We start from the raw sequence: 17,856 nt of genomic DNA on the forward strand, positions 1-17,856 counted from the left end.
AAAGCTTTTCATGTTTACTCTAAGAACTAAGGTAAATAGATGTCAGATACTGTGTAATAGTTTAGGTCTTAAGGAATATTTTAAATCATGTTTAAGGTTCCATGTGTTAAATCATACAGTGAGGACTGAAAAATACTAAAAGCCTAGAAAGTGTAGCTATAAGCTTAGCATATAATAAATTAAATAGAAAAGATGTGTTTCCTAATTATTATGAATATTTAATTTGGAAAAAGAAAGATGGTGAAATTATTTACTTCAAGTATAAAAGTTTTTTTAGGGCTTGCTGCTACAGGCTCTGTGAGACAGCCAAAAAGGTTTGAAGACAAAGGACATAATCTCTTGGAAGCTTCATGGCCCCACCCAGCTCCTGAAAAATCTGAATACTTATCCACACAACCCTAGGGCAACTTGTATCCTTCCTATACTACTGGAGCTGATGCTGTCTTGAAAGCACCACCTCCTGGCTGGAGGCCAACACAAAATAAAGGCAGTAAATAAATCTACAACCAAGTCCTATCTTCAGCCTCCTTAAACAAAACCAGCAAAAATACGCTTCATAAATGAAAAAAAATACAAGTTTTTTTCAGACAAATAAGTGCTGAGAGAATTTGTCACTACCAAGCCAGCATGACAAGAACTGCTAAAAGGAACTCTAAATCTTGAATCAAATCCTCAAAATAGCATCTCCTTAAAGCATAAATCTCAATGGACCTCTAAAACAATAACACAATGAAAAAAAATCAAGGTGTTTAGTCAAAAACTAGCATGATGAATAGAATAGTACCTCACTTTTCAATACTAACATTGAATGTAAATGACGTAAATGTTCCACTTAAAAGATTCAGATTGGCAAAATGGACAAGAATTCACCAACCAGGTATCTGCTGTCTTCAAGCAACTCACCTAACACATAAGGACTCACATAAACTTAAGGTAAAGGGGTGGAAAGAGATATTCCGTGAAAATGAACACCAAAATCAAGCAGGAGTAGCTATTCTTATATCAAACAAAACAGACTTTAAAGTGACAGCAGTTTAAAAAGACAAAGAGGGACATCATATAATGATGAAAGAACTAGTCCAACAGGAAACATCACAATTCTATATATATATGCACCTAACTCTAGAGCTCCCAAATTCATAAAACGATTACTACTAGACCTGAGAAATTAGTCACATGTCAACACAATAATAGTGGGAGATTTCAATACTCCACTGACAGCACTAGACAGGTCATCAAGACAAAATGTCAAAAAGTAACAATGGACTTAAACTATAGCCTAGAACAAATGGACTTAACAGCTATTTACAGAAAATTATACCCAACAACTGCAGAATATACATTCTATTCAGCAGCACATGGAACATTTTCCAAGATAGACCATATGACAGGCCACAAAACAAGTTTCAATAAATTTAAGAAAATCAAAATTATATCAAGTAATCTCTCAAACTACAGTAGAATAAAATCAGAAATCAATTTTTAAAGGAACTCTCAAAACCATGCACATACATGGAAATTAAACAACCTGCTCCTGAATTACCATTGCGTCAACAATAAAATCAAGATGGAAATTGAAAAGTTTATTTGAACTGTATGAAAATAGTAACACAATCTATCAAAACCCCTGGGATACAGCAAAAGTGGTGCTAAGAGGACTCTTTGTAGCATTAAATGCTGACATCAAAAAGTCTGAAAGAGCACAAATATACAATCTAAAGTCACACCTCAATGAACTAGAGAAATAAGAACAAACCAAACCCAAACCCAGCAGAAGAAAAGAAGTAACATCAGGGAAGAACTAAATAAAATTGAAACACACAAAAAAGATAAATGAAACAAAAAGCTGGTTCTTTGAAAAGATAAAGAAAATTAATCAACCATTAGTGAGATTAATCAAGAAGAGAGAAGATCCAATTAGAAGCAAAATGGGAGAATTACAACCAATACAACAGAAATACAAAAGATTATTTAAGGTTACTATGAACACCTGTATGTGCACAAACTAAAAAACCTAGAGGAGATGGATAAATCCCTGGAAATATACAACCCTCCTAGATTAAGCCAGGAAGAAATAGAAACTCTGAACAAACCAACAAGATTGAAATGATAATTTTAAAATTGTCAACAAAAAAAATGTCCAGGACCAGACAGATTCACAGATGAATCTATCAGACATTCAAAGAAAAAGTTGTACCAATCCTATAGACACTATTCCAAAAGATAAAGAGGGAACCTTCTAAATCATTTTATGAAGCCAGTATCACCCTAATGCCAAAACCAGGAAAGAACGTAACACACACACACACAAAACTATAGACCACTACTCCTGATGAACATAGATGCAAAAATCCTCAACAAAACACTGGCTAACTGAATCCAACAGCATGCCTAAAAGATAATACATCATGACTAAGTGGATTTCATACCAGAGATTCAGGGATGATTTAACATATGCAAGTCAATAAATGTGATACATCACATAAACAGAATTAAAAACAAAAATTGTATGATCATCTCAATAGACATAGGAAACGTACTTGATAAAATTCAGCGTCCCTTTATTATTAAGGCCCTCAGGAAAATTGGCATAGAAGGACACACCTTAAGTTAATAAAAGCCATTTATGAAAAACCCACGGTCAACATTATACTAAACAGGGAGAAGTTTAAAGCATTCCCCCTGAGAACTTAAACAAGAAAAGGATGCTTGCTTTCAACACTTCTATTCAATGTAGCACTAGAAGTCCTAGCCAGAGTAACCGGACAACATTAATAAATAAAGGACATTCAGATCAGTAAAGAGGAAGTCAAACTGTCATTGTTCACCAATGATATGATTTTCTACCTAGAAAACCCTGAAGACTCATCCAAAAAGCTGCTAGAACTGATAAATAAATTCGGTATAAATAAATAAAGTTTCAAGATACAAAATCAATGTACATAAATTAGTAACTGCTATATACAAAGTGACCAAGCTGAGAATCAAATCAAGAACTCAATCCCTTTTATAATAACTGCAAAACAAAACCAAAATACTTAGGAATATACCAAATCAAGGAGGTGACACACCACTACACAGAAAACTATAAAACACTGCTGAAAGAAATAGATGACAGAAACAAATGGAAACACATACCATGCTCATAGATGGGTAGAATCAATATTGTGAAAATGACCATACTGCTGAAAACAATGAACAGATTCAATGCCATTTCGTATCAAAATACCATTATTATTCACGGAAGTAGAAAAAAACAATCCTAAAATTCATATGGAATCAAAAAGGAGCCTGCATAACCAAAGCAAGAGTAATCAAAAAGAACAAATCTGGAGGGATCACATTACCCATCTTCAAACTGTATTATAAGGCCATAGTCACCAAAACAGCATTGTACTGGTATAAAAATTGGCAAATATTCTGCCCAATGAAGCAGAACAGAAAACCCAGAAATAAAGCCAAATACTTACAGCCAACTGATCTTCGACAAAGCAAACAAAAACAAAAAGTGGAGAAAGGACATCCTGTTCAACAAATGATGCTGGGATAACTGGTAAGGCACATGTAGAAGAATAAAACTGGATCCTCATCTCTCACCTTATATAAAAATCAACTGAAGATGAATCAATGATTTAAATCTGAGACCTGAAACCATAAAAATTCTAGAAGATAACATCAGAAAAACTCTTCTGGACATTGGCTTAGACAAAAAGTTCATGACCAAGAACCCACAAGCAAATGTGACAAAAAAAACAAAGATAAATTGATGGGACTTAATTAAACTAAAAAGCTTCTGCACAGAAAAATAAATAATCAGCAGAGTAAACAGACAACACACAGAGTTGGAGAAACTCTTCACAAACTATGTATCTGACAAAGGACTAATATCCAGAATTCACAAAAAAACTCAAACAAATCAGAAAAACATCAAACAATCCGATCAAAAAGTGGGCAAAGGACATGAATAGACAATTCTCAAAAGAAGATATACAAATGGCCCACAAACACATGAAATAATGCTCAGGATCACTAATTACCAGGGAAATGCAAATCAAAACCGCAACACAATACCACCTTACTCCTGCAAGAGTGACCATAATAAAAAATAATAGATGCTGGTGTGGATGTGATGAAAAGGGAACATTTTACACTGCTGGTGGGAATGTAAACTAGTATAACCACCATGGAAAGCAGTGTGGAGATTACTTAAAGAAGTAAAAGTAGATCTACCATTTGATCCAGCAATCCTTCTACTGGGTATCTACCCAGAGAAAAAGAAGTCATTATACAAAAAAGATACTTGCTTGTGCATGTTTACAGTCACCTGACTCACAAATGCAAAAATATAGTGTATTAGCCCATTCTCACACTGCTAATAAAAACATACCTGAGACTGGGTAACTTATAAAGGAAAGAGGTTTAATTGACTCACAGTTCAGCATGGCTGGGGAGACCTCAGGAAACTTACAATCATGGTGGAAGGGGAAGCAAACACACCCTTCTTCACATGGCGGCAGGAAAACGTGCAGAGTAAAGGGGGGAAGCCCCTTATAAAACCATTAGATCTTGTAATCTGTATGGTTCATTTGCTGTTCACTATCACAAGAACAGCACGGTGAAACTGCACCCATGATCTAGTGACCTTCCATGAAGTTCCTCTCCCAACACGTGGGGATTACACTCGGATTATAATTCAAGATGAAATCGTGGTGGGAACACAGAACCAGACCATACTATTCCACCCCTGGCCCCTTCCAAATCTCACATACTTCTCACATTTCAAAACACAATTATGCCTTCCCAACAGTTCTTTAAAGTCTTAACTCATTTCACCATTAACCCAAAAGTCCAAGTCCCAAATCTCATCTGAGACAAGGCAAGTTCCTTTTGCCTGTGAACCTGTAAAATCAAAAGCAAGTTAATTACTTCCTAGATATAATAGGGATACAGGCATTGGGTAAATACACCCATTCCAAATGGAAGAAAGTAGCCAAAACAAAGGGGCTATAGGCCCCATGCAAGTCTGTAATCCAATAGGGCAGCCATTAAACCTTAAAGTTTTGAAATGATTTTCTTTGATTCTATGTCTCACGTCCAGGTCACGCTGGTGCAAAAGATGGGCTCCCATGGTCTTGGGCAGCTCCACCCCTGTGACTTGTCAGGGTACAGCCCCCTTCTCAGCTGTTTTCACTGACTGGCATTGAGTGTCTGCAGCTTTTCCAGGTGCATCATGCAAGCTGTTGGTGGACCTCCCATTCTGGGATCTAGAGGATGGGGGGCCTCTTCTAACAGCTCCACAAGGCAATGCTCCAGTGGATGTTCTGATTTTATATTTCCCTTCTGCACTGCCCTAGCAGAGGTTCTTCATGAGGGTTCCACCTCTGAAGCAAACGTCTGCCTGGACATCCAGGCATTTCCATACATCCTCTGAAATCTAGGTGAAGGTTCCCAAACCTCAATTCTTGTCTTCTGTGTACCTACAGGACCAATACCTTATGGAAGCTGCCAAGGCTCAGGACTTTCACCCTATGAAGCAATGGCCTGAGCTATACCCTGGCCCCTTTTAGCCACAGTTGGAGGGGTTGGGATATGGGCCGCCAATTCCCTAGGCTGAACACAGCAGGGGGGCCCTGGCCCCAGCCCAGGAAACCATTTCCCCTCTTAGGTTCTGAGCCTGTGATCAGAGGGGCTGCCTTGCAGGTCTTTGACATGCCCTGGAGACATTTTCCCCTTTATCTTGGTGGTTAACATCTGGCTGCTTGATGCTTAGGCAAATTTCTGCAGCAGGCTTGAATTTCTCCCCAGAAAATGGGTTTTTCTTTTCTATCATATTGCCGGGCTGCAAATTTTCCAAACTTTTATGCTGCACATCCTCTTGAATGTTTTGCTGCTTAGAAATTTCTTTCACCAGATGCCCTAAATCATCTCTCTCAAGTTCAAAGTTCCACAGATCTCTAGGGCAGGGGCAAAATGCTGCCATTCTCCTTGCTAAAGCATAGCAAGAGTCACTTTTGCTCCAGTTCCCAAGAAGTTCCTCATCTCCATCTGAGATCATCTCAGCCTGGACTTAGTTGGTCATATCACTATTAGCATTTTGGTCAAAGCTATTCAACAAGTCTCTAAGTTGTTCCAAACTTTCCCACATCTACCTGTCTTCTGAGGCTTCCAAGTCTTTAGGAAGTTCCAAACTGTCCCACATTTTCCTGTCTTCTTCTGAGCCCTCCAAACTGTTCCAACCTCTGCCTATTATACAGTTTCAAGGTAACTTCCACATTTTTGGGTATCTTTATAGCAGCACTACACTCCTGGTACCAATTTATTGTATTATTCTGTTCTCATGCTGCTAATAAAGACACACCCGAAACTGTGTAATTTATAAAGGAAAGAGGTTTAATTGATTCACAGTTCAGCATGACTGGGGAGGTCTCAGGAAATTTACAATCATGGCGGAAGGAGAAGCAAACACATCTTTCTTCATATGGAAAGTGAAGTGGGGAAATGCATGCATAGTGAAGGGGGGGAAAGTCCCATATAAAACTATCAGATCTCATGAGAACTCACAAACTATCATGAGAACAGCATGGTGGAACCACCCTCATGATCTAATCACCTTCCACGAGATCCCTCCTCCAACACGTGAGGATTATAATTTGGATTACAATTCAAGATGAGATTTTAGTGGGGACACAAGGCCAGACCATATCATATGGAACTAGCCCAAATGCCCGTCAGTCAATGCGTGAATAAAGAAAAGGTGTTATATATATATACCATGGAATACTCAACCATGACAAGAAATGAAATAATGATATTTGCAGCAACCTGGATGGAATTGGAGACCATTATTCAAAGTGAAGTAACTCAGGAATGCAAAACCAAACGTTATATGTTCCCACTTATAGATGGAAGCTAAGCTATGAGGATGCAAAGGCATACAAATGATACAATGTACTTCGAAGACTCTAGGGAAAAAGTGGAAGGGGTTGAGAAATAAAATACTACACATTGGGTGGAATGTACACTGCTCAGGTGCACCAAAATCTCAGAAATCACCACTAAAGGACTTATCCAGGTGATGAAACACCACCAGTTCCCCAAAAACCTATTGAAATAAAAATACATACATATATACATACCTACATACACTTTATAAGTTGTATGTAAAGGAAACTGGGGATACTATACATTAATTCAATATATAAGCTGAAAGGTAAAAAAGTTAGCTATAAGAAAAATTCTGAAGAACTAAAAAAAAGATTTTTAAAAACTATATAATAATCCATTGTCTATTGCTGCATTGTAAATTACCCTCAAACTTGGCAACTTAAAAAACAAATATTTCTTATTTCACAATTTCCATGGTCAGGAATATAGGAACGGCTTGGTTGGGTGGTTCTGGCTCCAGGTTCTTTACAAAGTTGTGGTCATGATGTAAGCCAAAGCTGCAGTCAACTGAAGGCTTCAGAAAGGTGGAGGATGTGCCTTCAAGGTGGCTTACGCATACACCTCACTTTCTGCCTGACTTTCCCATGTTCCACTGATGTAGGTGAAAACCTGTTTTCACATTTTTTTTTTTTTATACTTTAAGTTCTAGGGTACATGTGCATAACGTGCAGGTTTGTTACATATGTATACTTGTGCCATGTTGGTGTGCTGCACCCATCAACTCGTCAGCACCCATCAATTCATCATTTATATCAGGTATAACTCCCCAGTGCAATCCCTCCCCCCTCCCCCCTCCCCATGATAGGCCCCAGTGTGTGATGTTCCCCTTCCCGAGTCCAAGTGAACTCATTGTTCAGTTCCCACCTATGAGTGAGAACATGCGGTGTTTGGTTTTCTGTTCTTGTGATAGTTTGCTAAGAATGATGGTTTCCAGCTGCATCCATGTCCCTACAAAGGACACAAACTCATCCTTTTTTATGGCTGCATAGTATTCCATGGTGTATATGTGCCACATTTTCTTAATCCAGTCTGTCACTGATGGACATTTGGGTTGATTCCAAGTCTTTGCTATTGTGAATAGTGCCACAATAAACATACGGTTTTCACATATTTGAATCTAGAAATTCTGTTCTAAAATTACAAACGCTTAAAAAAGTGGATCTCGTGGAGGTACAGAGTAGAATGGTAGTCAGCAGGGGCTGAAATGGGATGGGGGAGGGAGGGATAAAGAGAAGTTGGTTAATGAATACAAATATACCATTCAAAGGAATACATTTTAGTATCTGACAGTACAGTGGGGAAACTGTAGTTAACAATAATTTATTGTATATTTCAAAATAGCTTGAAGACAAGAATTGTAGTGTTCCCAATACAAGGAAAAATGTTTGAGGTGATAGATATTCCAATTACCCTGATTTGATCTTTAAACATTATATACATGTATCAAAATATCACATGTACCCCAAATATATGTACAACTATATCAATAAAAATATAAAAATAAAGTAACAAAAGTTATTTTGCATGATTTTAATAAGTACCAAGGGAATTTGAAAGAAGATTCTACATTTTTGTTGTTAGAATTTGCTAAAATTTGTTCATTTAGGAAAATTATATAATTAAAAACACCACTTGTATTTGATTTTCCTATCCAATATACATATTTCCTCCTGCACTTAAAGCTGCTACATTCACAGTGATTCCACCTGTACGTGTGAGCACTTGACTTCTCACATCTCTTCCAGTTTGGTCACATTTGAGTATTTGCATATTGATGTGCATACTGTTTAATTATAAATTACTTTCTTTTTATTATTTCTCATTTATATTACATAGGATATTTTATTGACTTTTTAAAGGAAATAGTGTGGCTGAAATGTGTTATCTGTGACTATTAGTTCAAGATTGTACAAGGAGCATTGTAAACTATTATAAAAAAGGATGTGTTGGGTATGATGTGCTTGAGAATGACTGTCATACAAACGGGTGATGTTATGGCTCCTCTTAATGACCTTGTATAAGAAGTCCTTGACGCTGCTCTTTACACTAGAACAGATCTGTCCAGGAGAAACATAAAGTGAATTACATTTGTATGGTTAAATTTTATGATAGCTACATTTAAGAGCATAAAAGGAAACAGATGAAAATAAATTTAATAATAACTTAATAATACATTTTATTTACTTAAATATAACAAAATATTTCAAATGTGACCAATATAAAAATTAAGATATTCTTCTTTGTTGTTGTTTATAATGTCTTTAAAATATGATGTGTATTTTTCATTTACAGTATGTAAGCCATTTCAAGTGCTGAATACACACATGGATAGTGACTACCATGTTGGACAGCATAGTTTTGGATATTTCACGAATAGAAAAATTCCAAGAAAGGGATTAAAATGTCAGAAGCTCCTTACTTTATTAACAGGGACAAAATGATAGCTGCTGCCCATCTCCTTTTTTCCTGTTTTTTGTAGCTTTTAGCTCAAAGTCTTTATGTTCCAATTCAAACACAGACCATCTGCAGCACAACTTGTGCGCCAGAAGCTGTGTAGAGAGGTGTAGCAGCAGCTCGGTAAACACAACCACCTGCCACAATTCAAAACTAGAAAGTCAAGAAGGAGTATTCTTCTCTTGACCCTTCCATCTTCATCTCCCTCTCCTTTATCCCCAGACACTCTGATCCATCCCAATCAGATATGCCCCCTCTCCCCCCGCCACAAGTATGAAGCTTTTCTCCCCAAATGGCAAAAGCTCCAAAATTGCCTGTCATCTCTTTTCCTATATTATGAGCATTTTGCTGATCCTTATTTAGCTGATGTCCTTGTTTTCCCCTGTTAACAAGCTCATTCCTGCTCTATCCTTTTGCAGAAAGCATTATTGCCTTTCTAGTTTGGTGGTGAAAACCACAGGCTATAGAAAGCAAGTAACACACCTGAGTTCATACTGTGTTTATCTCACTTAAAGCTGTGTGATTTTGAGTAGTAAATTAAACTCTGAGCTGCAGCTATCTATACCATTCAGGTGAAAGTAACACCTACCTTTTAGGCTTGCTGTGAGAATCAGCTGAGACAATGGGTGTAATCAAGTTAGCACAGCATCTGTCACATTGTGAGCAATTAATAAATGAAAGCTCTTATTACTATACTATTTCCTCGATCTATAAATCCTTCCCTACTTCCAGCCACATGTCCAAATCCTAATCATTTTTTAAAGTCTTTCTCAAGTCTCACCTGTTCTCTAAACCTTCTACAAACTTTATTCTCCCCTTTTCTTGTATTTCTTGAGAACTCTGATATAAACTCACATTGATAAGACTTCTAGTGTGGGACACATAGTGATCATTTAGTAAATCCTTTAGTTAATTAATTGATGATGAAAAAGGGAAAGAAAACAATAGCAGACGCTGGGGATACCTGACCCTGCTTCCCCTTGACCCAACTGAGTTTTTTTGCAGCCGCGGTGGGCAGTTTTACAATTCCTACTGACAGACATGTTTCACACTGCTCTGCAGAAGCTTCCCAGTGGGATGCAGCCCCAGCTGCCCACAACAGTATTCCACTCATTAACAGGCACTTGATTGGCTTTGCTCCCTTCCGTCCCATCTCCCTCATACCCACTTAAGCTTCCTGGAATCACCTCCTAGATAAACCACCTGCATCAAAGTTCTTGTCTTGGATTTCACTTTTGGGGAAACCCAAATAAGACAAGAACTAATATTACTGAGTCCATATTTTATGCCAAGCACCATGTTAGTCACTCTGCTTTCATTATCTTCTTTTATATTCTCAACATTCTTGTGGGATTGGGTATTATTATACTCATTCTGTAGTAACAAATTAGAAAGTCAAAACTCAAAATAATGAAGTGACTCACTCAGGGAAAATCTAGCAATCCAAATGCTTTGGGTGCTCATTTCTGAATTAATAATTGTATAGAATAAAAGAAAAAGACATTTTAGAATAAAGCTTTAAAAACATATTACTGAAAAAAATAGGTAAAATAAATATCTTTCTTAGATTTAGCCAAAACATGACAAACTAAGATATAGAAGCAGAATGTAATAATATATGGTCTGGAGGCATCATACATTGAACACTTTGTTATTTAAATGCCTTATTTGTAGTTCACTTTCTTTATTCTGGGAAATAGAGACGGGAAGATATGGCAGCTGAGAGCTACCCGAATGAGTCAGATTTAATAAGATGGTATTAGAAGATGAAACCAATTTGGCCTCTATGACATTGGAGAAAGAATTAGACAAAGGGGACTTTTGTGAGTGCTTAGATACTAAAAAGAAAGGCTTAGATTAATGAGAAAAATTATTGAGAAAAATTTTTCTTCCATATTAAAATTCTCATTCAGAATTGTTTTTTTAAAATCTTCCCAAGTCACACAGGCCATATACATATGAGTGACTGAATTATAACGTGAAATGTCAAATCCAGTAACTGTGGGGAAGGAGATAGCTGGGCAAATATTAAAGGAAACAAAGGACAAAGAGACATGTTTCCATATTCAGAGGCAAGCATTAGATGACCTGAGTGCGTTTTCTGGATTTTTAGGAACTGTTATCAGTCAAACTGGAGAAGTTAGAAATATTCGACTAAAATTAGAAAGCATTTCCTAATTGACCTGATGTATGTTACTCTCTGTGGTCCTATGGTGTGTCAAATTAATTTTATAATTCTTAAAAAATAAGGGTGATGTGCTTGAGCCCATCATCTTCATAGAAAATCAAGTCCTTTGTTTTCATGAAGTTTGAGATCACTTGATACTTCTATTAAGCTCCGAGATTGTCAGACAAAACTTAGGGTAAGTCTTTATTACATATTGCCTCCGCAGTTGCTATTGTTTGTCTTTATAATGTCACACAAAATCATAAAGAACTAGTAAATTTGAATTGGGCATTATAGTTTCATTCCTTTGAATTTTTTTAATGGTTTTCACTTATGCATAACCCAAAGATATTACATCATATTATTTACTGTAAATGTATTAGGTCTGCTATGAAGTCATTTAGTTTTGAACCCTAGAAAAAGTGACTTCTAGCCAACTGAGCTTTCATAATGTGCCCTCTAATTCACATTTTAATAAATGTCATTTTCTAAGTGCATTACCTCATGTTTTGGCTACAACCCAGCTGAATCCTGAGAGAATAAGAGAAATGTGCTTTCTGACTGGTTCATCCATATTTTATTTTACTTTTCATTAAGAAATTATTCTTTGAAGAAAATCAATAATCTGTGACTGAGGGGAGAGGTTAGTGTGTTGCAGTAGTGCATTCAAATATCTCAAAGCAAACTGCCTTTAGATGGCTTTTGCTGATAGCATTTTTGTCCTTTCTTGTTCCTGCAGCCTGGGTACATGGGGACCCCAGAAGAGCAGCCTATCCTACAGACAGCCAGGGCCACTTTTGTGGCCAGAAGGGCACCCCCAATGAGTGAGTATGGCCACCTTTGCTTTGTTTGTTTGATTTTACTGTCTAAACTGGAACCTAGATATCACTTTTACAGTAATTCTACTAGACTTCTTAAGAAGATTTAAATTCATAAAGGAGGCCTTCCCTCCCCTTTGTCTAACAGATAGCAATAAGCAGTTGGGAAGTTTTATATTATATGACTTAAGACAAGATGTCAGTGTTATGCAGCATATTATTAGAATGCATGAAGACTCTACTTATAAAAATATAGTTATAATGAATAGATTGGACCAATGATTTTATCAGAAGCTATATTTTAAAATGCCTTATAAATGGGCTATTAGAAGATTGAGGTGTAACCAGTTAGAATGGCAATCATTAAAAAGGAAACAACAGGTGCTGGAGAGGATGTGGAGAAATAGGAACAGTTTTACATGGTTGGTGGGACTGTAAACTAGTTCAATCATTGTGGAAGACAGTGTAGCAATTCCTCAAGGATTTAGAACTAGAAATACCATTTGACCCAGACATCCCATTACTAAGTATATACCCAAAGGATTATAAATCATGCTGCTATAAAGACACATGCTGCTATAAAGACCTATGTTTATTGCTGTAAAGACCTATGTTTACTGCTATAAAGACACATGCTGCTATAAAGACCTATGTTTATTGTGGCACTATTTACAATAGCAAAGACTTGGAACCAACCCAAATGTCCATCAGTGATAGACTGGATTAAGAAAACGTGGCACATATACACCATGGAATAGTATGCAGCCATAAAAAAGGATGAGTTCATGTCCCTTGTAGCGACATGGATGCAGCTGGAAACCATCATTCTGTGCAAACTATCGCAAGGATAGAAAACCAAACACCGCATATTCTCACTCATAGGTGGGAACTGAACAATAAGAACCCTTCAACACAGGAAGGGGAACATCGCATACTGGGGCCTATCATGGGGTGGGGGGAGAGGGGAGGGATAGCATTAGGAGATATACCTAATGTAAATGATGAGTTAATGGGTGCAGCACACCAACATGCACATGTATACATATGTAACAAACCTGCACATTGTGCACATGTACCCTAGAACTTAAAGTATAATAAAAAAAAAAAAACTATGAAATTAAAAAAAAATAAAGAAGATGATTGAGGTGTGAGTAGCTGCTACAAATCTTGACAGTCCAGTTGTTAGGATTATTTTTGTCACAGTGTCTACTGATAAATCATTCCACCTTTCGAAGTGAGGGGCACACCCAGAAAGTCTTCAATGCTTGGTATTCTTTTCCAGGCAACTTGGCTGCTGTGGGCAATGTCCCTGGGTAGCTGAAACAAACAAGTAAGAATGTTCCATCAAATTTCTTTCTAATGGTAACCATAACAGAAGTTTTCATTTCTGAAAGCACGTTGTCTGTCTTTCTAACCTAAGAAAATAAACCACATACACAAGCAACCTTCCATGAATCTCACATTTTTAGAAAAGCTTCCCTCTTCTCTCACTGGTTCATTTCTCTGTGGAAACCTGGAGTGGTTGCTGGGTCTTCTGGTTCTTCAAAACCTATTCAGTTTCTATAAAATCTGGCTTTAGATGGTTAAAAAAAAAAAAACCAAAGTAGCCACACCCTCACTTCCAACAACAACAACAACAAAACATAGCTAAGGACACTTCAGTTATGTTGTCTATGCTGCCCACTTGTAACTATGGAGCATATTATTCCAAGAGATATACAGATTTTAAAAATAGATGCTCAGTAATTTTTTTAATTGACAACAAAAAAAGTCTAAAATCAGATGAATTCACACCTGAGTTTTACCAGATATTCAAAGAATTGGTACCGATCCTACCAAAACTATTCCAAAACATAGAAAAAGAGGGGCTACTCCTAAATCATTCTATGAAGGCAGTATCATCCTAATATTAAAACCAGGAAAGAACATAACAAAAATGAAAGCTATATACCAATATCCTTAATGAACATAGATGCAAACATTCTTAACAAAATACTAGGTAACTGAATCCAACAAGACATCAATAAGATGATATATCATGATCAAGTGAATTTCATACCAGGGATGTAGGGATGGTTTAACATACACAAGTTAATAAATGTGATACATCACATAAACAGAATTAAAAACAAAAATCATATGATCATCTCAATAGATGCAGAAAAAGTATTTGATAAAATCTAGCATTGCTTTCTGATGAAAGCCCTCAACAAAAGGGAATAGAAGGGACTTACCTCAAAATAATAAAAGGCATCTGTGACAAACCCACAGCCAACATCATACTAAATGTGAAAAAGTTGAAAGCATTCCCCCCTGAGAACTGGAAAAAAGACAAGGATGTCCACATGCAACACTTCTATTCAACATAGCCCTGGAAGTCCTAGTCAGAGCAATCTGACAAGAAAAGAAATAAAGGGCAAGTTGGAAAAGAGGAAGTCAAACTGTCACTGTTTGCTGATGATACGATCATGTAGCTAGTATACTCTAAAGACTAATCCAAAAGGCTCCTAGACCTGATAAATGAATTCACTAAAGGCTTGGGTTACAAAACCAATGTACACAAATTAGTAGCATTGCTATCAATCAACAATGACCAAGCTGAGAATCCAATCAAGAACTGAATCCCTTTTACAACATCTGCAAAAAATAAAATAAAATAAAATTCCTAGGAACACACTTAATGATGTGAAAGATCTCTACAAGGAAAACTACAAAACACTGCTGAAAGAAATCATAGATGACACAAACAAATGGAAACACATCCTATGCTCATGGATGGGTAGAATTAATATTGTGAAAATGACCATACTGTCAAAAGCAATCTACAAATTCAATGCAATTCCCATCCACCATGATTCCTCACAGAACTAGAAAAAAAAATCCTAAAATTCATGTGGAATAAAAAAGAACCCACATAGCCAAAGCAAGACTATGCAAGAACAAATCTGGAGACATCTCATTACCTGACTTCAAACATCCTTTAAGGTCATAGACACCAAAACAGCATGGTACTGGCATAAAAATAGGCACATAGACCAATGGAACAGAATAGAGAACCCAGAAATAAAGCCAAATACTTCACACCCAACTGATCTTTGACAAAGCATACAAAAACATAAATTGGGGAAAGGACATCCTGTTCAATAAATGGTTCTGGGAAAATTGGCAAGCCACATGTAGAAGAATGAAATTGGATCCTCATCTCTCACTTAATACAAAAATCAACTCAAGATGGAGCAAAGACTTAAATCTAAGACCTGAAACCCTAAAACTTCTAGAAGAAAACATTGGAAAAACTCTTCTGGACATTGATTTAGGCAAAGAATTCATGACTAAGACCCAAAAACAAAGCAACAAAAACAAAAATAAAGAAATGGGACCTAAAAAAACCTTCTGCTTAGCAAAATAAATAAGCAGAGTAAACAGACAACCCAAAGAACAGGAGAAAGTATTTGCAAACTATGCATCTGACAAAGGACAAGTGTCCATAATCTACAAGGAACTCAAACAAATCAGGAAGAAAAATACAAACAATCCCATCAGAAGTGGGCTAAGGACATGCATAGACATTTCTCAACAGAAAATATACAAATTGCCAACAAACATATGAAAAAATGCTCAACACACTAATCATCAGGGAAATGCAAATTAAAGCCATAATGAGATACCACCTTACTACTACAAGAATGGCCATAATTAAAAAGTCAAAAAACAATAGATGTTGGCATGGATGTGGTGAAAAGGGACATTTTTACATAGTTGGTGGGAATGTAAATTAGTACAACCAGTATGGAAAACAGTATGGAATTTCCTTAAAGAACTAAAGGTAGATTTACCATTTGATTCAGCAATCCCATTACTGGATATCTACCCACAGGAAAATAAGTCATTATGTAAAAAGGCACATGCACACACATGTTTACAGCAGCACAGTTCACAGTTGCAAGGATATGGAACCAAAATAAGTGCCTGTAAACCAACAAGTGGATAAAGAAAATCTTGTATGTATACACAATGGAATACTACTCAGCCATAAAAAGGAATAAAATAATGCCTTTTGCAGCAACTTGAATGGAGCTGGAAGCCATTTTTCTAAGTGGAGTAACTCAGGAGTAGAAAGCCAAATACTGTATGTTCTTACTTATAACTGAGAGTTAAGCTATGAGGACACACACACACACACACAAAACATGCAGAGTGATATAATGGACTTAGGGGACTCAAGGGTGGGGAGACTATGAGGAGGTGAGAGATAAAAGAACATATTGAGTACAGTGTATACTACTCAAGTGATAGGTGCACTAAAATCTCAGAATTCACCACCAAAGAATTCATCCATGGAACCAAATCCATCTGTACCCAAAAAACTATTGACATTTTTAAAAATAATTTTTAAATGCAAATACAAAATGAGAAAAACAGATCTAGAAAATGGTTAACAAAATTCATGTAATAGAATTATCACAATCAAGAAAACCCAGAAATTTAAGGAGTGGGGCAAATTCCTAATCAGGTCAGGGTAAATGTATAGGGGACTAGTTGACTCCTCGTGCCTGTTAGAGACTACTGGGCTAAATTTTGATCCAGGGAAGTAATTCTTATTTTAACTTCAGTAACTCAGAAAATTGTAGACATTGCCCACAAAACCTTTGCAACCTTCACACTATGAAGGACAAAGAGAGCACCAAGTGGTAAAAGAAACCATACAAATCTCTACATCTCTAGTTCTTTATGACAGTTTATTTTTAAAAGGGCATTTGTAACAATAAGTTTTCCAGACCTAAGCCAGTGACCCACTTATGTCAAACAAAAATGTGACAGCACAGATTTCAGTAATGATCTTTCAAAGAAAATCTTCACTTAACACACACATGTTCATTAAAGTATTATTCAAAATAAGAATACATTGGAAACTACACAGATATTCAACAACAGGTGAATGATAGTAAATTATGGCCCATCAATTTAATGAAATATAATGGAGTCATTGAAAATCATGTTCAAATGTTCAACAGTTGATTCTGTTGATTTTCCCTTACAGTTTCTGGGGTCTGAGTTATCATTGCCCTCCTCCCCATGAAAATAGCATTCTCCAATATTTCTCTAGTATTTGGATGACTTCCTTCTTATATTTAAATTTCTAATCTCCTAGAAATTTATTTTTGTATATAGACTGAAGTGGAAATCAAACTTCCCAAATTTCTGAGTTAATTATTTCAGAATAGTTTGTTGAATAATATACCCATTTCCTCTCTGATTTCTAAAAAAAACCCTAAATAATAAATTTGTGTATTTGTTTCTGAATCCTGTAACATGCTCTAATGTACATTTTTAAGTGTCATGATTGTTGTAATTCTTATGATAAATGTGTATTAATTTAAAATTTTAATAAATTGCTCTAAATTATATTTGGACTTTCAGTAGTAAGTAAAATATTTACAAAAATGTAAGATTCTAGTCAATATTACAAAT

General features: G+C 36.2%; 1 protein-coding gene across 1 annotated transcript in view; it reads left to right on the top strand.

Annotated features, from left to right (window-relative positions):
• SLC44A5 (solute carrier family 44 member 5) overlaps positions 1-17,856 on the top strand; it is a 95,641-nt gene that overhangs the window by 14,199 nt on the left and 63,586 nt on the right. Inside the window, exon 2 of the mRNA XM_023207172.1 lies at positions 12,306-12,390. Coding sequence (XP_023062940.1) covers positions 12,306-12,390 — 85 coding nt within the window. The remainder of the gene's footprint in view (positions 1-12,305; positions 12,391-17,856) is intronic.

This window comes from Piliocolobus tephrosceles, chromosome 1 (assembly GCF_002776525.5).
Source record: "Piliocolobus tephrosceles isolate RC106 chromosome 1, ASM277652v3, whole genome shotgun sequence".
NCBI lineage: Eukaryota > Metazoa > Chordata > Mammalia > Primates > Cercopithecidae > Piliocolobus > Piliocolobus tephrosceles.